The following is a 21,411-nucleotide window of genomic DNA, read 5'->3' as shown; positions in this document are numbered from 1 at the left end:
GATCCCAGCCCCTCAGTGGAGATTCGGGGTGTGGCCATAGGTGGGGAGGACTACAGGACGGGGCGGGGCCAAGACAGAGGGCTGGGCTAGAAGGGCGGGGCCACAGTGCTAAAGTCGGGGTGGGGGGCGGGGCCCCAAGGGAAGGGGCCGGGCGCAGGCCGGCGGCGCATGCTCGGTAGTGCGGCCAGCTCCGCCGCCGCCGCCGCCGCCGGCGCCACCGCCCACTTGGGGCTGGCCAGAGGCAGGCAGCCGGGGTGCAGAGTTGGGTAGGGCAGGGCGAGCGCACGGCCATGGCCCCGTGGCTGCAGCTCTGCTCCGTCTTCTTCACGGTCAACGCCTGCCTCAACGGCTCGCAGCTGGCCGTAGCGGCAGGCGGCTCCAGCAGAGCGCGGGGCGCCGACACCTGCGGCTGGAGGGTAAGGAGAAACTTCTCGTCGTCCCCAAAAGCGTGGCGGGCGCAGTGCGCACAGGTGCTTGCGGGCAGCCGAGCGGGTGCCGACCTGCCTGCCCTACGCGGAGTCAGCGGCAGGGCTGGGATCACCGCTGCTCCCGCCCTTCCCTCCCTCCCGGGGTGCGCGTCCGCCAGCCCCAGCCGGGATGAAAGGGGCCGCCCGACCCCCGGCTTTGTGTTGCTAATGAGGCGCGGCCACTGGCCGGGGTCCCGCTCCCAGAGGGCGGGCGAGAGGGGCGTCCCGCGGCGGGCGGGAGAAGGGCGCCCCACCCTTTGTTTCCGGACCCGTGTCTCCTCCTCCCCGGGGTTGGGATGCTCCGAGCTGTCTGGACTGGGGGCGCTTGGGAGCAGCAGTGGTCCTGTAGTCCATTCCTCGGGTCCACAACTCTGCAGAGGCCCGGGACTGACAGAGAGGGGAGCCGGAGCGCTGGGGAGGGATGCGCCCCCTCTCGTGGACGCATTGTTCCTTCTAGGCTGGGCCGTCTTACCCCACTTTCACCCCACCCCCGATTCCTGACTTGCTAGGAAATCTTGCCCTTCGTCTAGCGAAGGGTCTCATGGATGACCTACACCCTTTCTCCCTGGCGCCAGTTTGACTTGCAGATATTTTTCTAGGCCAAAGGAAGGCATGAGTTTGTCACCTCGGTCAGATGCTCCGGAGGAGAGTGGAGAGGTGTGCATTCTTAGTCTCGTGTTTGGAGTCTTCTCCCAGTAACCGAGCAGTTTGATGCTGTCCGGGTGGGGGGCGATGTGCGCGGGGATGCTGCGATCCCCCGTGGCCGCCAGGGTTCCTGTGTTTGGGCGGCCCCAGACTGCTTCTGTCTGCCCCGCACCTCCCACCCAAGCCAGGGCCAGGCGTCAGGGCACTCAAGGCCTTCAGACTTGTGGAGAGCTTTGTGAGGGCTTTGCACTCAGGCAGCCACGGACATGACCTTGGCTCTGCTCCCGCGTCCAGTTTTTCCACCTGAAAAATGGGAATAAATGGGGATTTCCTTGTTATCCCAGCACTGTTGGCGCTGAGAGTGGGGTCCTTAGAACAAAGTTGACTCACCTCTTCAGAGATGTACTGAAAGGCCTCAGCACAGTCAAGGCCTAGGACCTGGCACCCTTTTAGAGTCTCAGGATGGTGCTTCCAGCTCCCTTGTCCCACAATCAGAGAAACAGTGCAGAAAACCAGGGATGAGCTAGGCAGCTGGAATAACTTCAAACCTAATAGCCTTGCTGCACTAAGACAGCTATAACACACCCTCCCACCACCAACCCCATACTGAATATAACCTTCCTGTTTTGAGTAAAGCATCACATTTTAGTAAAATCTCACAATTATTATCTTTTAAGATACCAAGTTCTTCCCAGTTTTTATATCAAAAAGTTTCCTTAAGGCTATCTCATACTGACTTATTAGTCCTGTTAAACCTTTTGGATCTAAGGATATTTTGGCTTTTGAATAACTGTAAGAGCATCACAAGCATTTTATTCTGAGTTTACATATGACAGCTTAGGTGGATCAGTCCAATTGCTATTTTTCTGCAATTGTCTAGGTGGCTTCATGTGTCAGTTCACAAAGCTTGGAAGTTTTAATGCTTTGGGTATAGTAGTGACCCAAAGGAGCCACGCTGATGGTTTCAGTCTCTATGCTGTTTATTTGTGTTTCTATGCTGTTTCTAATGTGTTTATTTCCCCTAATTGTGCATCCCTGCCCTCAGTGGCCTCACAGTCAGGCTGACCTCTTTTCTCCCACCACAACTCCTAGTTAGGGGTGACCTTCTCAACAGCTTTTACCTTGGTCTCACTAATTGTCTCCTGTTCATCCCTTCTTGTATGAGCATGGAAGCCTCTGGGCCATCTCCCAGATTCCACACTCTTTCCAACCTGCTGAATGGCTCCTTTCCTCCTGGACTTGCCTTTCAGTGCCTCTGATGGAGCTACCAGCTCTCCTCAACCCCTCTTGCCCACCTGCCTTGCATACCTATCTTTCCAGCCGGTCCCTAACTTTTGTGCCCTCTATGCTGCTGAGACATGCTTTCTGCTCTTAGGATGCCTTTTCCTCCCCTGAGAACCTTCTGCTTGTCCTAAGATTCAGCTCGGGTGATACCACCTCCAGGAAGCCCACCCTGAATGCCATTCCCCTTGCTTTGCCTTCTCATGCAGGTCCTCACATTTTAGTTCTCACCACACTACATTGTCAATATTTGCTCATATCTGTGTCTTAGGACAGGTTTCTTTAGCCAGGCACTTAACCTCATCTTGGTGGCCTCAGAGCCTGTAAATCTTGACTGAGCCCAATTAGACCCTGTAGCCTTCTTGCTTAATCCTGTATTAAGGGATGATTTTAGGAAGTGGATGGAAAGATGAGAGCACTGAGCTCCAGTGTCCTCTCCACAGCAGGCTTTTGCACATGCTGTTCCTGTCTATTTTCCTTCTCTTTACACCCTAGCCTCCCTTCTCTACTCCAGCAGCGGTTCCGGCAGGAAGCCTTCCCTGCCCCCGCCTCCCTACATCGGGTCTTCCAAAAGTTGCGGTCAGAAGACTGGCCAGTGAATACTGGTGTACAATGATTTGGCCTTTGATTCATGTCAGAGTCCCCTACCAGATGGTGGGTATTCAGCTCATAGATGTTGGTCTCAGTTCTGACGTTGCTTACAGTCTAGTTGGGGCCATGCAGACCTAAAAGAAGGGTTGATTATGTGTGAATCAAACAGGAGACGGCTTCCTGTGGGTCTCGGTCACATGGAACCTGAGAGGGGGACAGCAGGGTGGCAACGTGAGCCCTGCAGGATCTGGGTGCTGCAGAGGAACGGGGCAAATGACCCCCTTGATCTCCAGGGAGCATTTGTTCCAGGAACTCTTGCCCTGGCAGCAGTGTGTATTTTCCCAGGACTGGCAAGGTGACTGAAGCCAGTGAACCCTCAGCAGCTTTTCTAACACACCCTTTGGGGAGGCTCTCTGAGGAGCTGATCTGGTTTAAGTGGTCAGATTTCTCAACCTTCCTATTATTAGTGGGGCAATTAAGGGGCAGATACCATCTTGAACACAGCTGAGTGTTTTAGGAATGAGTTTTGGGCACACTTCTTTGACTCTTAAAAAAAATCTCTTAGGGCCCTTGCCAGGTAAAGTTGCTCTTGGAGTAATAAATACAATTTTCCCAAAGTAACAATTTCTAAAACTGGCATCCTCATTTACACTGGATCTTAACTCTTGCTTCTTGATAGTGGTGGAATGGTTCTGTTGGTGACGGGTAACTTTCTATCAGTCAATTGCGCTGAGGTGTTTTTTTTTTTTTTTTTTTCTTTCATCTTGCTAGTTGTTCAAAATACACTGATGGGACAAAGAATTAGGCATCGGCTCCCACAGGTTTTTGTTTAGTGGCGTTTTCCTGCAGTGGAGAAGGAGGGAACAAGGAATGCCTTCTTATCTAAATGGGGTACATCTTCTCTGGTCTTTTATCTCTGAAACAAATGTCTACCCTGCAAAAAAGCCTGCTCCTCCAGGAATTCAGGAAGCCAGAACGCTGGCATCGTCTTTACAATGAAGTGCAAGTTTCCCATTTAAGGCAAATACTTCATCTCAAAAGGTAGGAAGGAATAGGGTGGTACTTGGAAAAGAAGAAGTTCCAGCTGGTTAAAATTTAGGTCCTGATAAAAGTCCAATCCAAGAACTCTCCTTGGCTGTGGGCCCAGGCATGTTTATTTGATTCTGAATTGGATGCGTTTTCATTCACTTGCAGCTCATGGCTCCCTAGCCTGCATCTGGTCTGCCTGTCTTCTGGCCATGTCTTCCATGTTATACATGCTCTCGTGTCTCTTACAGAATTCTTGGTTAAAAAATGATTCAGCCCTGGTTGACACATTTTTTAGAGAGACATTTTTATAAGAACTGCAATGCTTTCCTCCAGCCTGTTTTGCGGGGTTAATTGGGAATCCTCCTGGCCTGGGTCCATCTCTCTTGAACAGCCCTCCCTTCTTTCCCCTCCCCCACCCATCCCACCACCCTTTCCCCCCTCCCCCCCCCCCCCCCCGCAGCCCCTGCAGTGCCTGGGGCATTGTGCTAGTTGTATTAAAAAGGGGATACAGCTGGGTGAATGAGACCAGCAAGTAAGTACCGGCTAGGGATCCTTTCCCTCTGAACACAATTTCTCGAAGTAAAGTCTAGGGGCTTCCAGTATCAGGATTGCCTTGGGAGCTCGTTAAAATGCAGATTCAAGGCTAATGCGACCGGAATGGGAGTGAGATGGGGGTTCAGGAATTGGCATTTTAACAAATTCCTCTCACTGTTGAGAGCCATTGCTTTAGGAGAGAGGACTCTCCCCCAGGCCAGAGAAAGGGGAGAGAAACCATATTCTTAACATTTAAAATCTGAGTTTGACTTTAAATGACTTGCCTGGATTTAAAGAGGAAGTGGAGACTTTGTCAGAGCCCTGGCCAGTGAAGGGGGTCAGGCTGGCTGAGGGGATCCAGGGGAACCAGCTGGGCAGGGCACCCTGGTTTGGGTGGATGCCTTCAGCCTGGGGTTGAAGGGGAGGCCGGGAGTGAAGGCGACCCTGACGCTTCCGTGGGTTCCTCCCCAGAACAGCTGGGCTTGTCTGGAAAACAATCTCAGGAAAGAGTAGGGTAGGATCCAAATCATATTCTCTGCAGTTCAGACCTTACCAATGTCCCTACAAAGGAAAGAACGGCTAATGCTTTTGTAAGTCTTTAAGTTGAGTATTTTTCATGCTTCATTTGGCCTAAAATGTGTGTGTGTTTAAGCTTTTAGACCCTCTTCCTCTCATCGGTCCCTGAGCTTTTCACATAGCGTGCCCAGCAGATGTCTGCTGCTGCTGGGGCTACCCCATCACCGATTAATTGTAACTTTTCGTTTCTCACTCCCTCTTGTGTCTGCCTCTGATGGATGGACTTTTAGTCTTCTGGAATCTTGGTACCCCCCCCACCACAATTGTAAGAGTATGTGCTGAGGCAGGGGAGGGGTGCTCAGGTGCCCCCAGAAGCTTGACAGGGTTGTGCCCTCAGAGGAGACCTTTCTCCTGCACTCTACCCTGGCAGCTGAGACCTTTTCTGTTTCACATCTTCCCCAAATTTGGAGGTCCCAGGCCCTCAGCAAGCTCAGGGGGCCTGTCTGTGCTGGTGCCATGGGCCCCATCTCCCAGCAGCCAGACTTGCTCGTCTGGTGGGAGGCAATGTCCTCCTGGGCAGTGTTTGTCTTGGCTGCTGGGACATTCTGAATGGTCCTGACACACGATTAGGTGACTGATGGCCCCACAACACATTGTCTCCTCCAGGGTCTGGGGCCTTTGAAGCTCTTCCCTGTGGGAAGTAAAGAGACTATTTGCTCTATTAAAATGCCTTGGAATTTCCTCTGTTTAACCACAGGCCACTTCCTCTCTGCCACTCTAAACCCGGCAGGGCTACTGGCTGATTGAAAAGACACAAGCCCAGGAAAGAGCACATCCAATTGAAACAGATAGTCTTACTGCAGATTAAAGCTGGGGCAAATCTTTAAGAGGAAACCAAATCTGAGAGGGAAATCCTAGAGGTGGCTTCTTATCTTGCTCAACATTTAGCTGGTTGACATAGTTCACACTTGAAGTCCTGAGTGCATCATAGGTTACTTTTTTTTTCTTTTTTTTTTTTTTTAAAGTAGGGAAGTCTACGTTGTATCCTAATCAGTGTGCTATAGCTACATGTGGCAGGTTAAAATCATGCAATCAAGTGGATTTCTCCTGGTGTGAGTTGGAAAGTCTTTATTTTCTGAGAAGAGCATGGTATCTGTCCATAGAAAACCATGCCAGGCTTGTTCTCTTTGTGCAGTTTCTGTCTACTGATTTTTATGGGCTCAGAAGTCCCAAGTAAGAAGTGTGTAGCCTAAAATCAAGAATATCTCTGGGAGACTGTCCCTCACCCTTTCCTAAGCAATATCTTGGGAAAGTTTAATTAATAACAGCAGGCATGAAACCAAAAATTACCTAAGTAACAAAAACCAAACTTTTAAACCCTGTGTGTACCCTGTGTTTTTTGGTGTTTTTTTTGTTTTGTTTTGTTTTTTGTTTTTCTTTTTTTTTTGTGATGGGGCCTAAAAAAGGAATAACTAGCTGGTTTCTAATGGAAACTATTATTTTAACATTTACAACTCCATTGTTCAAAGCATTTGTGATAAAAACGGCTTCCCTTTGCTTTGGTTCCTTGTTTGGAAATGTTGGGGGAAGGTGGATGTAGCTAATTAAGGCTACACCATTTAAAGGGGAGACTTAATAGGTACCAGCTGTCCTCGACAAATCACTGGGTGGATGACAAAATAAAGATGTGATGTGAACACACATGTAATTCTCTTCTAAAACGGAAGTTGGCCTATAAATTGTCTGATTTAATAGCATGAATGGAAACTACCTCCATTAAAAAAAACAACTGGGCACTTTTAAGAAGCATTGGTTTTATAGTAAACCTAATGGTAAAGTGTCTTATTTGCATAAGGCTGGTACCTTAGGAGTTGAAAGGGCAGTAGATGGAGAGTATTGTTGGAAATTTATTCTAATTTTATTGTATCTTCCTTCCTTCCAAACCTGGGCATTAATCATGACATTAATCATGAGGCTTTTTCATTAAAATTACTACATTGTAGGGAAGGTTGCTTGAACTTAAGAAATGTCCTATAAAATTGAAGCAGCAACTTTGGAAGGGAATAGAAATTGATAGCATTCATTAAATGTTTGAAGGGATATTTACATTTCACACATTAAATGAATATTTCAAATGAATCCTTTTGAAATCATGAGGGATTAGGCTTTAAATATAACCTTTTTAGATGTAAAAACTTTATTTCCTTAAAAACTAGTTTTTCCAAGTGTTCTGTTTTGTCACTTTTGTAGAAAGACACCCCCCCAGCTCCCCCCACCCCCCCCAAATGGTAACTCTTTAAAAAATGCTGGCTATGGCTCCAGACTTCTGTTCTGAGATGGGGTTAGAGGGAGGGTTTCCTTGGAACGAAGAAGTGCATTTTCCTGAGACAGGCCATATGGTTTTAAAAACCCTTTCCTTGTGATTTTATTCTCTCCAGGTGATTTCTGGTTTCTTCTCTCCTGAAATGGCCTCTCTTTTACCAGAGGAAAATGCAATGTAATCCAGACCGATGCACTAGCAGTCGGCCCTAGCAAGTGTGCGCCCTGCTAAGTGAAAGTTTTATCGCTGCCTTCCTCTGGAGTGGGCACCTTGGCTCTGGGTGGGGCACCGGCACTCACTGCTCAGGATCTGAGAAGACTCGTCTGGAGTGAGGAGGGAAGACACGGTTTTTTGAGCAGCTCCACTGTGTCAGGTCTTGGTGTGATTTGGGAGTTTACTTACGTTTTCCAGGGAAAAGACAAGGACAGTAGGCCCAGGCCCTCTCCCCTGTCTGCACTGGCTTCCTACCCAGCTGCGGCTGCAAGGAAAGGGTACAGGGACCCAGAGACAGGGAGGTGCAGGAGGGATTCCAAGGTACAGGGAACTCTCTGTCCTGTCTCTGTACCTCCCCACTCCTCCCAGAGAAACATGAACCACAGTTCCTGCTGCTCCTCAAACTAGAACATTCCGCCTATGTCGCTGCCTGTGGATATGTGCCAGTGCCCGGCCGCTGCTTGACACCTTTGGAAATCTGGCATTTTAGCCATTGTCCCCATTGGTTCCCAGTCATTCTGGCTTCCTGGTCTGCCTTAGTTTCCCCTGCGCTGGAGGAGGCTTACCTTCCTCTGGGAGGCTTCTCCACGTCGTGCTCCCCCTCCGCTGGCCCCCCATGGGAATTTCACCTGTGCCAGAAAGCCTGTCTGTAGTAAAATCAGACCCACCCCATCGTGGCTTCAGATTTAGTGAGAATGCATTCAGCCTTTTGCAGTGATGCCTTGAAGAAGACGACGAAACTTGATTAGCTTATGAAGAAGACACTTAACTTGGATGGTTCAGAGGAGGCTTAGAAGAAGGGGTTGGGTGGCCCTGTAAGCAGAACAGGGAGGTGGAGAAATCCTTTGAAAGAAAAGTGTGGCAGAAAGAAAACTGGCAAAGCTGGGGGAGGGTGGTTCCTGGCGCAGGGTGGGGGCAGGAAGGCTGAGGATGTGTAGGTTGGGACTGGAATATAGGGTGCCTTGAATTTTGTCCGTGTGCCCCTATCAGGAAGCCCCATGAGGCTTGACAGGTTTCTCTAACGGATGAATCGTTTGATAAGAGTGACCCTCAGTGGCCATTTCTTCATTCAGTGTGTCTTTGGGGCTTTCTATGGGCTGGGCCAGATTTCTGGAGCTTTGATTGCAACATGGAAACAACCAGGACAATGGAACAGCGATGTGACCACCCTGTTTGAAATAGCAACTTGCCTTCTTTGCCTCACTTTGTTTTTCTGCACAGAACTTTTCACCATGAGACATCCATGGTGTTTTCTTGTCTGTCTGTCTCCCCCAGGGCAGTGTCTGCGGCATGGGGGCGGGCATAGAGTAGGTTCTCCTTCCACGATCCTTGAATTGACCCAAGTGCCCTGCAGGAAATTATAGTTGATGGTGAGAATGATGGTGGCACCTGTGGATGACCTCAGGGGGTCTCTCTGCTGAGGTCACCTGGAAGGTGAGCCGTCATCATACAGATGTCCTCAGAGGTTCTGGGGTTTCTTGGGTTTCTCGACATTAGTGCATCATGTGGCATTCGGTACTCAGAGTCAGCATAAAATATGCTCTCCCTAGTGACTTAATTGATTATTGGCACCATGTGCCCCTCCTGGCCAACGCCAACTGCTGGGCTGCAGGGTGGTCCAGGAGATGCCTGAGGTGGCAGTCGGGCCAGGATTGGTTGGGGATCCCACCTTGTAAAGTGTTGGTTGTGTCAAAAGGAGGTGTCTGCATTGTGTAGTTTACACCGCACTGTGGATAAAGAAAAAAAAATGTAAAAAGTTCCTGTCCAGTGCTAACCATGCATCCTGGTTTTGGACTTTATGAAATGATTCTCATTCCCTGGCAGCAGCTGCCAGCGGGTAGGAAATCTTTGTCTTTTAAACAGAGGTACGGGTCTTGTTTTGTTTCAACCCCTCTGGTGATGAACACGTTTCATTTTCTGAAATCACGAGACGGTCCATCCAGAATCAAAGGTGCTCTCAGCCTTTTTCCAGGGCGGTGGGTTTGCTGGCCAGCTGTGGTAATGAGTTTTTGCCCAGCTTTGATTTTCATGGCTTGCCTCCCTGTGGGAGGAACTAGATATTTCTGATCTTACCTCTGCTCATATTCAGATCCAGCCAAGCAGTCAGTGACTTCCCGGGCTTTTTTGTGGGAGACTGTGGGAAAGGTCCTGGTTGGCTGGCTATGAATTAATGAAATCCTTAGAAGGCTTCACTAAAGATAGCTCCTGTGGTTTGAAAAAAAAAAAAAAAAGCATTGCCTTTTTAATTTGAGAAAGAGGTCATGGAGTTTTACCAAAATCAAGCAGAGAAAATGTAACATCTGGTTGTGCTGCCCAAAGGCTGCTTTGGGGCAGTGGGAGCCGTGGGTTCCCAGTGTCTGACTCACCCAAGGTGACAGTCCCCCAGGTCCCTCCTAAGGCTGCTCTGGACACGCTGCCTCTTATTGTTCTCCCTGGGTTTTGAAGTCCTCAAGAGACAGAAATTCTACCCCCACATCTTTACACTTGAGCACATTCCCCATTTACTGAGCTTTCTTCCTTTTACTTAAAGGGTCACACTTTTTTTTTTTTTTTTAAGTGCATAGTTTTCAAGTTGGTCAAGACTAGTGTAATTATTGCTTTTATCTCATTAAAGAAAGATGAGGGTGGAGAATAGGGGGAGACTTTGGGCGGAAGGCAGGGGGGTTTTAAAGAGCTGTTCTAAAAAGTTTTTAAATTAGTAGGCTTTCTGACATGAGGAGAAAGAGAATGATAAATTGCAGAAGAGTTTTAGGGAAAGGCATAAAGCAGCTTTTAAAGGGCCTATGACTTTTTTTAAAAGCAGAAACATGAATGCCTTAAACGTCTGTTGTGTATACATCCCCTTTGCCCAGTTAAGTGAACAATGTCATATTATTAAGTTTTTTACATTTTATCTTTGTCCTAGACGTATGCTGTATTAAGAGTTTATGTAGTTTTGTTTAGAAAAAATTAGTCATATTTTGGGCATATATTTTCTGAAACCAAACAAGAAAGTGAAATTATTGCTGCATAGCCCCCTGCCCGCCACAGGCAGCCAGCCACTGGTACTTGGACTCCTCTTTACTATATTTCTCTCCCATATTTTGGATTCTGAAATGTTTCAATCCTATAGAAAAGTTGAAAGCACGGTAAAATGAGCACCTATTTCCTCTTTGCCTGGAGTTCCCCGTTGCGTGCCCCACCTACTGCAGTTATGGGGCAGATCTCCGTGATTTCTTTCTGAATCACATTCCAGGATTCAGAGGATCCTATTTAAGGATCACTCTTAAATAGGTCACTTTTTTTTTTTTAAGACTGTATTTATTTGAGAGAGAGAGAGAGAGAATGAGCACAAACAGGGGAACAACAAAGGAAGCTGCAGAGGGAGAGGGAGAAATAGGCTTCCCGCTGAGCAGGGAGCCTGACAGGGCGCCATCCCAGGACCCCAAGATCATGACCTGAGCCGAAGGCAGGCTCTTAACTGAGCCACCCAGGTGCCCTCTAAATAGATCACTTTTACAGAGACTCCTGTCTCTTCAGTCTCCTTTAACAGAGGACAGTTCTTCTACCCATTTTTTTGTTCCTTCATAGCATACACATTCTGAAGAGTCAAGGTCACTTGTGGTATAGACGGTCCCACAGTTTAGATTTCTGCTCCTTTCCTCATAATGAGGGCCGATATTTGGCTAGATCCCTCCAAAGGTGATATTATGACATTGTGTGTTAGGTATCAGTAGGTAACAAATATGGATACAGTTTCAACACTGAGCAAAATTTGGTTTTTCTGCTTGAAACTGTTGTACATGGAGATCTTTCCAATGGTTTCATCCAGTTCAATCTGTGTTGTCTTTTTAAAAAATATTTTATTTATTTATTTGACAGACGGCACAAGTAGGCAGAGAGGCAGGCAGAGGGAAAGGGGGAAGCAGGCTCCCCACCAAGCAGAGAGCCCGGTGCAGGGCTCAATCCCAGGACCCCGGGATTATGACCTGAGCCGAAGGCAAAGGCTTTAACCCACTGAGCCACCCAGGCACCCCTGTGTTGTCTTTTTAAAAAAGGAGATGTGGGGCTCCTGGATACTCAGCGAGTTGAGCCTCTGCCTTCGGCTCAGGTCATGATCTCAGGGTCCGGGATCGAGTCCAGCATCTGGCTCTCTGCTTGGCAGGAAGCCTGCTTCCCCCCTCCCCCGCAATCCCCCCCGCCCCCCCCCCCCGCCTGCCTCTCTGCCTACTTGTGATCTCTCTCTCTCTGTCAAATAAATAAATAAAATCTTAAAAAAAAGAAAAGAAAAGGAGATGCTTTATGAAGGCTTCCTTTTTACTTTACTGAGAATCCAAAACGAAGGGTGTCTTGTGTGTTAGGCTGAAATATAACCTCTGCCCTTAAAGACTATTTGAAAATCAGCTGGGCTCTCAACATTAGGACTGTAGTGTCTCAAGAATGTTTAAGGCTTTTGCTATTCACACGGGCTTGTTACAAACCCTTGTAGGTGTCGCCCTCCGCAACTTGGAACGAGTTCCTATTAAAACCTCTGTTTGGCTGGGGAAAGTTTCCGGTTGAACGCATCCTCACACCAAAATTCAGTCATTACTCTCCTTTGTGGGAAGAAAACATTGAACTTTATTTCCAGGAAAGGCCACTTCACTCAAAAACATGTCCTCGAAGTCAGTTTCCAGCCTTTTGGTTCTGTGGTCGCCTGTTGCCTAAATTACTTTTTTAGAATCCACTCCAGGCAGACCGTTTCATTAGTTTAACCCGAATTCTTATCTCCTACCTAATTCCGTGGTTTTTCTCTTTGTCCTTGCCCCTGATGTAAGGGCGTGTACAGTTAAAGACCTGGAAAGTACATATCGAATCTTGTTCAGAGTAAGTTAAATCGGTCAAAAAGCGGCCAGTTGTTATTCTTACAGGGTACCAGGAAAACTGCCGAGACAAACCCTCCATCTTTTATTCATAAGTGCAGGGAGACAGGGAGGGCAAAGGCGGGCCTGTGCCCCTGGGCATTTGTTCAGCTCTCCCCACCGGGCCCCCTCCCCTGCTGGCCATGAAATGTCATGCCGAGACCTAATAGTGGGACATTCAGCACGCAGAGAATGGGCCACAGAGGTTCACCTTTGCTTTTCATGTTCTTTTCTGGCACCGGGTCCCTGGTCCCCTCCTTGGTCTGACAGTGAAAGGCCAGAAAGCAGCAGTCTGGAGGCTGGCTGGGATGCGGTACAGCCCAGCCCAGCAGCCTGCTAGCCTGCTTCCCTGCTGGAATGTGCGGGACACAAAGGCCCGGCCGGGTGTGCCTGGGGGTGGGGGTGGGGGGTGGGGGGTGGCGGGTTGCCTTGGCTTGTGCTAGTCTGCTCTGGTCCCAGTGGAGAGAGTTCTCATTTCCATGGCTGTGCCACCATCGGTTTTGGTGGGAAAGAGGGTGCAGAGTGCTTTTGATTTTCAGAAATCACTTGGGGTGGGCTCCCCATTTCTGTGCAGAGGAGGGGGGCCTGGGGCAGAGAGCTGAGGCCGTGAGACCCTCGGGCTCTGAGGTGGTCTTTGGAGAAAGAAAAATCAGGCAGCATTTGCTCAGTAGGGCTAGAATTTGATTCAGTCAAGAGTTCTCAACTCGGGGGTGATCTGGGGAATCCCTGGAGACCTTTTTGATTGTCACAGCTGGGGAGGGGTTTGCTACTGTCTTTTTGTGGGTAGGGGTCAGGGATGCTGCTAAACACCCTGAAATGGGTAAGCTGGCTCTCGCCGATAAAGACTTAGTGGCTATAGTGCTAAGGTTGACAGACCCAGATTTAGGGGTCCCATTTTAGCATTTGAATTTCTCAGCTCACTTTGCCTCTTAACACTTTTCAGCTTTCTTTCAGTTTAACAGAAAGCAGTTGGTTCTAGAAATCTGCATTCAGGATGAATTTCCATTAAACTGCCCAAGACCTAGGATTAAACTATTGTGGTGCTCCTTGAAGATAGACCCTGAATGCAACTACTATTTTAAATGCAAAAGACAATTTTTTTTTTTTTTGCCATAATTTGATCAAAGTAGCATAACCTGTGCCTCTGTTTTTGTTACTCACTGATGGTCTGTGGATAACATTACATTTTTTCAGCATGAAACCCAACACTTCAAATCCCTAAAGCAGTCTCAAATTTATGGTTAATAAAAGCTTTTATTGTACTGGATGTCATCTGTTCTATCACTCTGGGGCTAGAAACTGGCAAGCAGTGGACAGGAAATATTTTCATTTCAAATCGCTTCAATCTTATGGTCTAGGGGCAAAAGTGTCTGATTTCAGGAAAGCCACGGTGAATAGCATAGTAATGAATGCATTTTTAGTTGATTAAGCAGGCATTCTCTCCCTTTCAAACAGTCTTCTCTCTTTGGCTTGGTGGAGCTAAATAAACACGTGATGTTACATGATAGCATTTCTTGTGTTGGCCATACTTTTCCTTTGATCATCTTGAACTTTTCCAAGTGTTTTCCAGGAATCCTCAGCAGAGCTGAAGAAGTTGGAGAGAATGGCTAAACTCAAAATTGTTGACCCTCTTTGTAATCGTTTACTTTCCGAACCGAGGTGGTTTCTGAGATGATGTTGACTCCTCTGAATTCCCCTTTAAAAATGGAATTTGGGGGGTGCCTGGGTGGCTCAGTGGGCTAAGCCTCTGCCTTCAGCTCAGGTCACCATCTCAGGGTCCTGGGATTGGGCCCCACGGCGGGCTCTCTGCTCAGCAGGGAGCCTGCTTCCTCCTCTCTCTCTGCCTGCCTCTCTCTGTCAAATAAATAAATAAAATCTTTAAAAAGGTTTAAAAAATATGGAATTTGGTATCTTGCCCTTGGGATCATGCATTTAGGAGGAAAACACTTATTTATCTATCTACCTATTTATTTATTTCTTTAATGGCTGTCATTTTATTGTACTTTGTGTCCTGATCTCCCACATCCATCAGGTAAACAGGATGAGGAGAGTTCTATCCAAAGGCAGTCCTGTGTAGTGATGATGTATCCAGGACAGGGGCAACTTTTCATCCTGGCTGCTCAGTGCCTTTGAACGTATTATCTAAATCATTACTTCCCAGCGAGCCTTGGAGGTAGGCAATTATTTCTGATGTGGTTCCTTTTTTGCCAGATGAGGATTCCATGGGCACAAAGAGCCAGGAAGGGATTAGGATGGCAGGGCACATGATTCAGAACCAGAAACCAGAGTCACAGGGTGGTTGGTTACCTTGCCTGTGCCCCCAGTAGCCAAGCCTGCCCTGCCTTCCGATTACCCAGCCTGCGATGCACGTCTGCCATGTGCAACAGAGCAGCGAAAGGGGGTCTGAAGAGAGCATGCCTAGATACCAGAGAGCACTTTGCAGATAATTAACCTAGGATTCAGCATTTACCCTGGAAGTTCCTAAACCTAGCTGAGTATTAGAATCACCTGAGAAACATGGTCTGGTGAGTGGTACAGATTTCAGGCCTCCTCCCAGACCTGCCCAAGTGAGATTTCCAGGACTCTTGAGTATTTTTTAGAAAGCTGCCAGATCAGTGGTTGCCAAGGTTTTTGGGGTAGATGCAGGGTTTGACTACAAAGGAGCTGTACAAGGGAATTTCTGGGGGATGGTGGAACTGTTCTGTATGCTGATTGTGGTGTTGGATACATAAATGGAGACATCGATGTATGTATAAACTCACGGAAATTTCATTTTACTATGTTTTAATAAGAAATGTTGCCCAGGTGAAACTGAGCTGTTCCCCTTGGTGTCAGATGAAGTGACAGATGGTACCTGGTGACAGCTGGGAAGAGTTGTCCAGCTGTGGGAGAATGTCACCTGGAATCGCAGAGGCAGGTGGGTGGGCGCTGAAACCTCTGAGCTCAGTGCTGTCTAGTAGACCTTAACGTGATGATGGACGTGTTCTCTGCACTGTGCTGTTCAGTAACTATTAACCACTTGTGGCTGTTGAACACTTGAAATGTGACTGGTATAACTGAGGAATTGAATTTTAAATTTTATTCAAATTACTTTACATTTAAATAACTACACATGGCTGGAGGCTACTATGTTGGACAGCTGACCATTAGAGACTGATCTTGCCATACTGGTGGGCTTTGACTTTGTGCCAGGTACACACGGAACCCAGTGATTCTTTATGTTGGAGGGACAACATTAAGTTGTTCCGAGTGTAGGGCAACACAGGAACGTGGACAGGATGTGTAGGTTGGTAAGGACAGAGAAAAGGAACCTTGGAATGAAGACTGATGTGGGATCTGCGCAGACAGAGGACACGCTTGCTGAATGGAGGAATCTTCTTTAGTGTGGATCAGATAGCACTGACTTTGGCCCAGTTCCTCCCAGAACTTCCCAACCTTGTTCTTCTTAAAAGATGCAGCAGTTATTTTGGAAACTCTTTAATTGTGCCTCGTTCATCTGAAGTGATAGGTTATATAGGAAGCCATTGGAGGGTGTGAGGGAACGATGTGTCAGGGAGTATCTGTGACCTGGCTGGGGGTGTGCAGGTTCCCCCTGCCAACCCTGAGAGTGAGTGATGAAGAACCATTGTGGGCATATCCTGCTCCATTTTAGGGAATGAGATCCTATAAAAAAAATGCATTTGGGGCATAAACCTACATATTACGTTCAGACACTTAAACTTCTGTGGCCCTTGAATTTATGTTATCTTAAATAGTGTTACATATAACACATATAAATATGTTCTAAAGAATAAGATCTGGAGAGTGGCTCCTTATTAGCACAAACCAAATGGTGAAAGAAATTAGGTTCCAGTTTATAGACACATTAGGTCTTAAATAAATTTACTGAATGGCTAACAAACTTCACGAGGTATAGGTTTATACCTCAGGAGGTTTTGTTAATCTGATTTTAAAAATAGGAATGCCTAGTGTGTCAACTATACTTTAATAAGAAAATAAGGGCACCTGGGTGGCTCAGTGGGTTAAAGCCTCTGCCTTCGGCTCTGGTCATGATCCTAGCATCCTGGGATCGAGTCCCACATTGGGTTCTCTGCTCAGTGGAATGCTGCTTCCCCCTACCCAACCCTCTGCCTGCCTCTCCCTACTTGTGATCTCTGTCTGTCAAATAAATAAATAAAATCTTAAAAAAAAGAAAAGAAAAGTGCCTAAACCATGGGGGGAGGGGCTTAAAAATTAGTGGAGCTATTCCTTTATTTTTATATGAAAACTTCACTTCCTGGGGTCCACAAGAGAATGCCATTCTGAATCATAGCATCTTAAAGCAGGGTGTCCTTGTGCTATCTTTACAAATCAGTGACTTCAAGCTAATGTGAAAGAAAGGGGTGGGGATGCTTAGTGGACATTAAATGTGGTTCTTCCACTCTTTTTTTTTTTTTTTTAAGATTTTATTTATTTATTTGACAGATATCACAAGCAGATGGAGAGGCAGGCAGAGAGGGAGATAGAGGGAAGAGGGAAGCAGGCTCCCTGCTGAGCAGAGAGCCCGATGCGGGACTCGATCCCAGGACCCCGAGATCATGACCTGAGCCGAAGGCAGCGGCTTAACCCACTGAGCCACCCAGGCGCCCCAGGTTTTTCCGCTCTTGAACAGACAAATGCATCTTGCTACAGGGTTGGCATCACTGAATTTATTTACTTATTTATTTACTTATTTACTTATTCATTCATATATATATATTTTAAAGATTTTAGTTATTTGACTGAGAGAGAGAGATCACAAGTAGGCAGGCAGAGAGAGAGGAGGAAGCAGGCTCTCCGCTGAGTAGAGAGCCCAACGTGGGCTCAATCCCAGATCCTGAGATCATGACCTGAGCCCAAGGCAGAGGCTTAATTCACTGAGCCACCCAGGTGCCCCTCACTGAATTTACTTTTTATGGTTATTTTTGCTTAAATTTAAAATTTTTTAAAAGATTTTATTTATTTATTTGACAGAGATCACAAGCAGGCAGAGAGGCAGGCAGAGAGAGAGGGGGAAGCAGGCTCCCTGCTGAGCAGAGAGTTGATGTGGGGCTCAATCCCAGGACCCTGGGATCATGACCTGAGCCGAAGACAGAGGCTTTAACCCACTGAGCCACCTAGGCGCCCCTCTTCTTTTGTTTTTAGTTCAGGTGCAAAATTTAGTGATCATGGGGCACTCATATGACAAGCGTCCTTTTTTTTTTTTTTTTTAAATATTTTATTTATTTATTTGACACAGAGAGAGAGAGAGAGATCACAAGTAGGCAGAGCAGCAGGCAAGTGGGTGAGGTGGAGCAGTCTCCCTGCAGAGCAGAGAGCCCCATGCGGGGCTCGATCCCAGGACCCTGAGATCGTGACCTGAGCCGAAGGCAGTGGCTTAACCCACTGAGCCACCCAGGTGCACCGACAAGCATCCTTCTTAATCCCCACCTATTGTACCCAACCCCACCCCTTCTCTGGTAACCATCAGTTTGTTCTCTATCATTAAGAGTCTGTTTCTTGGTTTGCCTCTTTTCCCCCACCCGCATGTTTGTTTGTTTTCCTGAATTCCACAGGAGTGAAATCATATGGAATTTTGTCTTTCTCTGACTAACTTACTTCACTTAGTATAATACTCTCTAGCTCCATTCATGTCTTTGCAAATGGTAAGATTTCATTCTTTTTGATGGCTAATATTCTGCTGTATAGATATACCACATCTTCTTTATCCATTGATTAGTCGATGGACGTTTGGGCTGTTTCCATAATTTGTCTATTGTTGATAATGCTGCTATAAATATGTATCCCTTCAAATGAGTTAAATTTGTTTTCTAGAGATATTTCCATGTATTGACAGAGTTCACAGACATGGCATTTTTACTTGGCCATGTGATATTTTCATGTTGTATGCACCCCCTTTCTTGGCCCATAAGCCCGGTTGGTGAAGAATTTGTGCTGTTTCCAACAAATTGCTGTTTTAATGCTGCTTGAACATCATACAGATTGGTTTCCTGCCTGCCTGCTTTGCCATTTTGGTTTGGTAGACTTAGCATATATTCCCCAAATGAAATTACTGTGGCAAAAGTTTTGTAGGTCTTACTGCATGTTTGTTTGCCAGTTTGTCCTGTATAATGATGAAGAATTGTGTTTTGGGAAGAGGGCAAATTTGGTTTTCAAATTCCAGCTCCGCTGTTTTGCGCTCATTTACTATGACGTTGGACAAATTTCTTCATATATACAATAGGTTAATAAGAGTTTATTCCCCAGGATTATTTTGAGTCTTAAGTAAGATACTGCCTTTATAACATTTTGCTTTGCACCTGACCACATAAAAAGTGCTTAGTCCTTGGTGGCAATCTGTTATCAGAGGAATAAGTGAGTTCATTTTTCCACACCCTAGAAACTATTGACATTTATAATTCTTATTTATTCTTTTGTTATTTTGGATGTACCTTATACCTGTCTTATTCTGCATTTATTAGAGAAGGACTGAATCTTTCCACTTAATTTACCTTCTGAGTAAGTTTTACTGCTTTTAAGTCTGATAGTTCTATTTTTTTGTTTTCATTTTAAATTTTTTCTCTACCATATATTAGAACTGCTTTTTAAAAAAAATATTTTATTTATTTATTTAATTTGTCAGAGAGAGAGAATGAAAGTACATAAGCAGGGTTGAGTCACAGGCAGAGGGAGAAGGAGAAGCAGGCTCCCTGCCAAGCAGAGAGCCTGATGTGGGACTCCAACTCAGTACTCTGGGATAATGACCTGAGGTGAAAGCAGACACTTACTGACTGAGCCACCCAGGTATCTCTAAGTCTGATAGTTTTAAAGTGAAGTATGAATGAGATGTTGCTTGGTAGAGAGTATCAGGGAAGATATTTAAGTGAAAAAATTAGGGTTTTAAAATAAGAATATTGATTCTTTCTGGACTTAATAACATATTATGACAATAGTTGAATTTAAGCATTATGGTGGGAATTCTATTTGTATCAGTAATTTGGCTAGTAAACTTTTCCTTCATTTATATATTTTCCAAGGTCACTTTTGAATCGATCACATATTTTCTCCTTAAAAAAATATATAAATAAATCCTGTTTTATTGGAGTTCTCACAAATTCTGATCGTGGGTTAGAAGCCACCGTTAAACTGTCTCATTTACATCAGCGTGACCTGCAAGATGAGGGCGTCCCAGGCCAGCTGTGTGTGATTTGGACAGGGCACAAGATCCTGCTGACTCTCAGTTTATTTACCTGTCAAATGGGACAGTCAGACTATAATTTGTAAGATTCGGACAGTTATTTCTATGGAGATGACTTGAGCCTTTCACTCAGAGGGAGTGGTTTTTCTCTTCTCCCATTCCATCTCCTCACTGAGTGTGGTCACATTGGTTTCCACCAGGACTCTTGCCTCGTGCACACCCGGGTGACTGTGTTTGATTTCTCCAGAGAAAAGATACCAGCCTGTGGCCATGGTGCAGATTTTTCTCTAATAACATGAACGAATTGTCTTTCACCAAGGTTTTGAATTAAAAAAAAAAAAAAAAAATTCCGACCTAAGAGTGCACTTGGGATGAGCACCAGGCGTTGTACGAAGTGTGAAATCACTCTATCGTACACCTGAAACTAGTGGGACGCTGTACGTTAACTTGCTGGAATTTAAATAAAAACTTGAAAAAAAAAGAAAAGAGAGAGAGAGAGGCAAACCAAAAGAAAAAAAAATTCACACACATATGACTTTATTTTTTACACAATGTGCCCCGTCCACTCTGCTGGTTGTGGTTGATTTGCCTCTGGGGTTTATCTGAGCTGCCCAGGGGCATCCATCTGCTTTCATCCTCGGCATTTCCTGTGTGCTCGTCCAGCTTGTTCATGTGGCCAGAGGCCCTTCGCATCACTTGTTTTTTAACATCACACCGCAGCCCAGATAGTCTTCTGGGCCAGGAGCTTTTAGGGCCTCATCAATCACTGAATCCATAAACAAGGGCACTGCCTCAGACTCCCCATGAGCTCATGAATTACATCAGGGTGTTGACAGTCCTAGAGGCCTGGACCACTCTGTCAGCGACTGTCGGAAGGAGAGGATTCGGGATATGTGCTAGGTGGTAGCAGGGATAGGAGAAAGGCAGCCGCAGATGAAGACTGATCAGAGATAAGAAGTAGTTTGGCAGATAATCTGCATGTGAGTAATTGCAGAGCTGAGAGAGTCACTCTTTTGGTTGTTTACCTTGCACCCTCTTTTGCACCAGACTGTCTTACTAAGAACACTAAGGAATTTGTGACACTCAGACACCCTAGCCCCTCACTCAGGGGTTGCTGTCCCCCGGGTTTCCCTCGGAGTCCAGGAGCTGTCATCCTGAGTGATTGCCACCTGCCCAGGCGAGGTGGGTCCCCGGTGAGGGTCCCTAAGAACATTTTTGGAAGAGCTCCGTAAAAGCAACCCCTTTGTGTCCATAAGAGTGGACAGAGCGGAGGACCTGGACTTAGCGTACATGGGTGGGTAGAGAGAAAAGATCAAAGCAGAGACATGCTTTCAGAAAATAAGGTGAAGGCTCACACTGGTGTCTTCGGATGTGCAGGAGCGGAGACAGGAATGCCTGACTGGCTGTCAGGAGGACTGGCATCTGTGGAGGGGCTGTGACACAGGCCAGATGAATAAGGGACCATGAGAGGCTGGGGAAAAGGTCACCCGTTCAGAGACCAGCAGGGCCTGCAGCTTGTGCGTGCTGAGAAGGCTGATGGGAGGAAGAGTCTTCTCTCAGCGGTCATACCCGATGGAAGACCAGAGCTTAGATAAGAGTGATGACAGGTTGCTCGGGGAAGGGACGGGGTGGTTTGTTTGTGTGTGTGTTTTTTTAAGATATTTATTTGAAAGAATGAGCAAGAGGGCATGAACAGGCAGAGGGGCAGAGGAAGAGGGAGAAACAGACTCAATGCTGAGC

General features: G+C 46.6%; 1 protein-coding gene across 2 annotated transcripts in view; it reads left to right on the top strand.

Moving 5' to 3' along the window:
- The first annotated feature begins 209 nt into the window (after positions 1-209).
- Positions 210-21,411, top strand: part of IL17RD (interleukin 17 receptor D) — a 67,265-nt gene continuing 46,063 nt past the window's right edge. For both annotated transcript variants that reach the window (XM_059390007.1, XM_059390006.1), the window contains exon 1: positions 210-416. In XM_059390007.1, coding sequence (XP_059245990.1) covers positions 291-416 — 126 coding nt within the window. In that variant the 5' untranslated portion in view covers positions 210-290. The remainder of the gene's footprint in view (positions 417-21,411) is intronic.

The sequence above is a fragment of the Mustela nigripes genome, chromosome 2 (assembly GCF_022355385.1).
Source record: "Mustela nigripes isolate SB6536 chromosome 2, MUSNIG.SB6536, whole genome shotgun sequence".
NCBI lineage: Eukaryota > Metazoa > Chordata > Mammalia > Carnivora > Mustelidae > Mustela > Mustela nigripes.
This window is presented reverse-complemented; position numbering and strand designations above follow the sequence as displayed.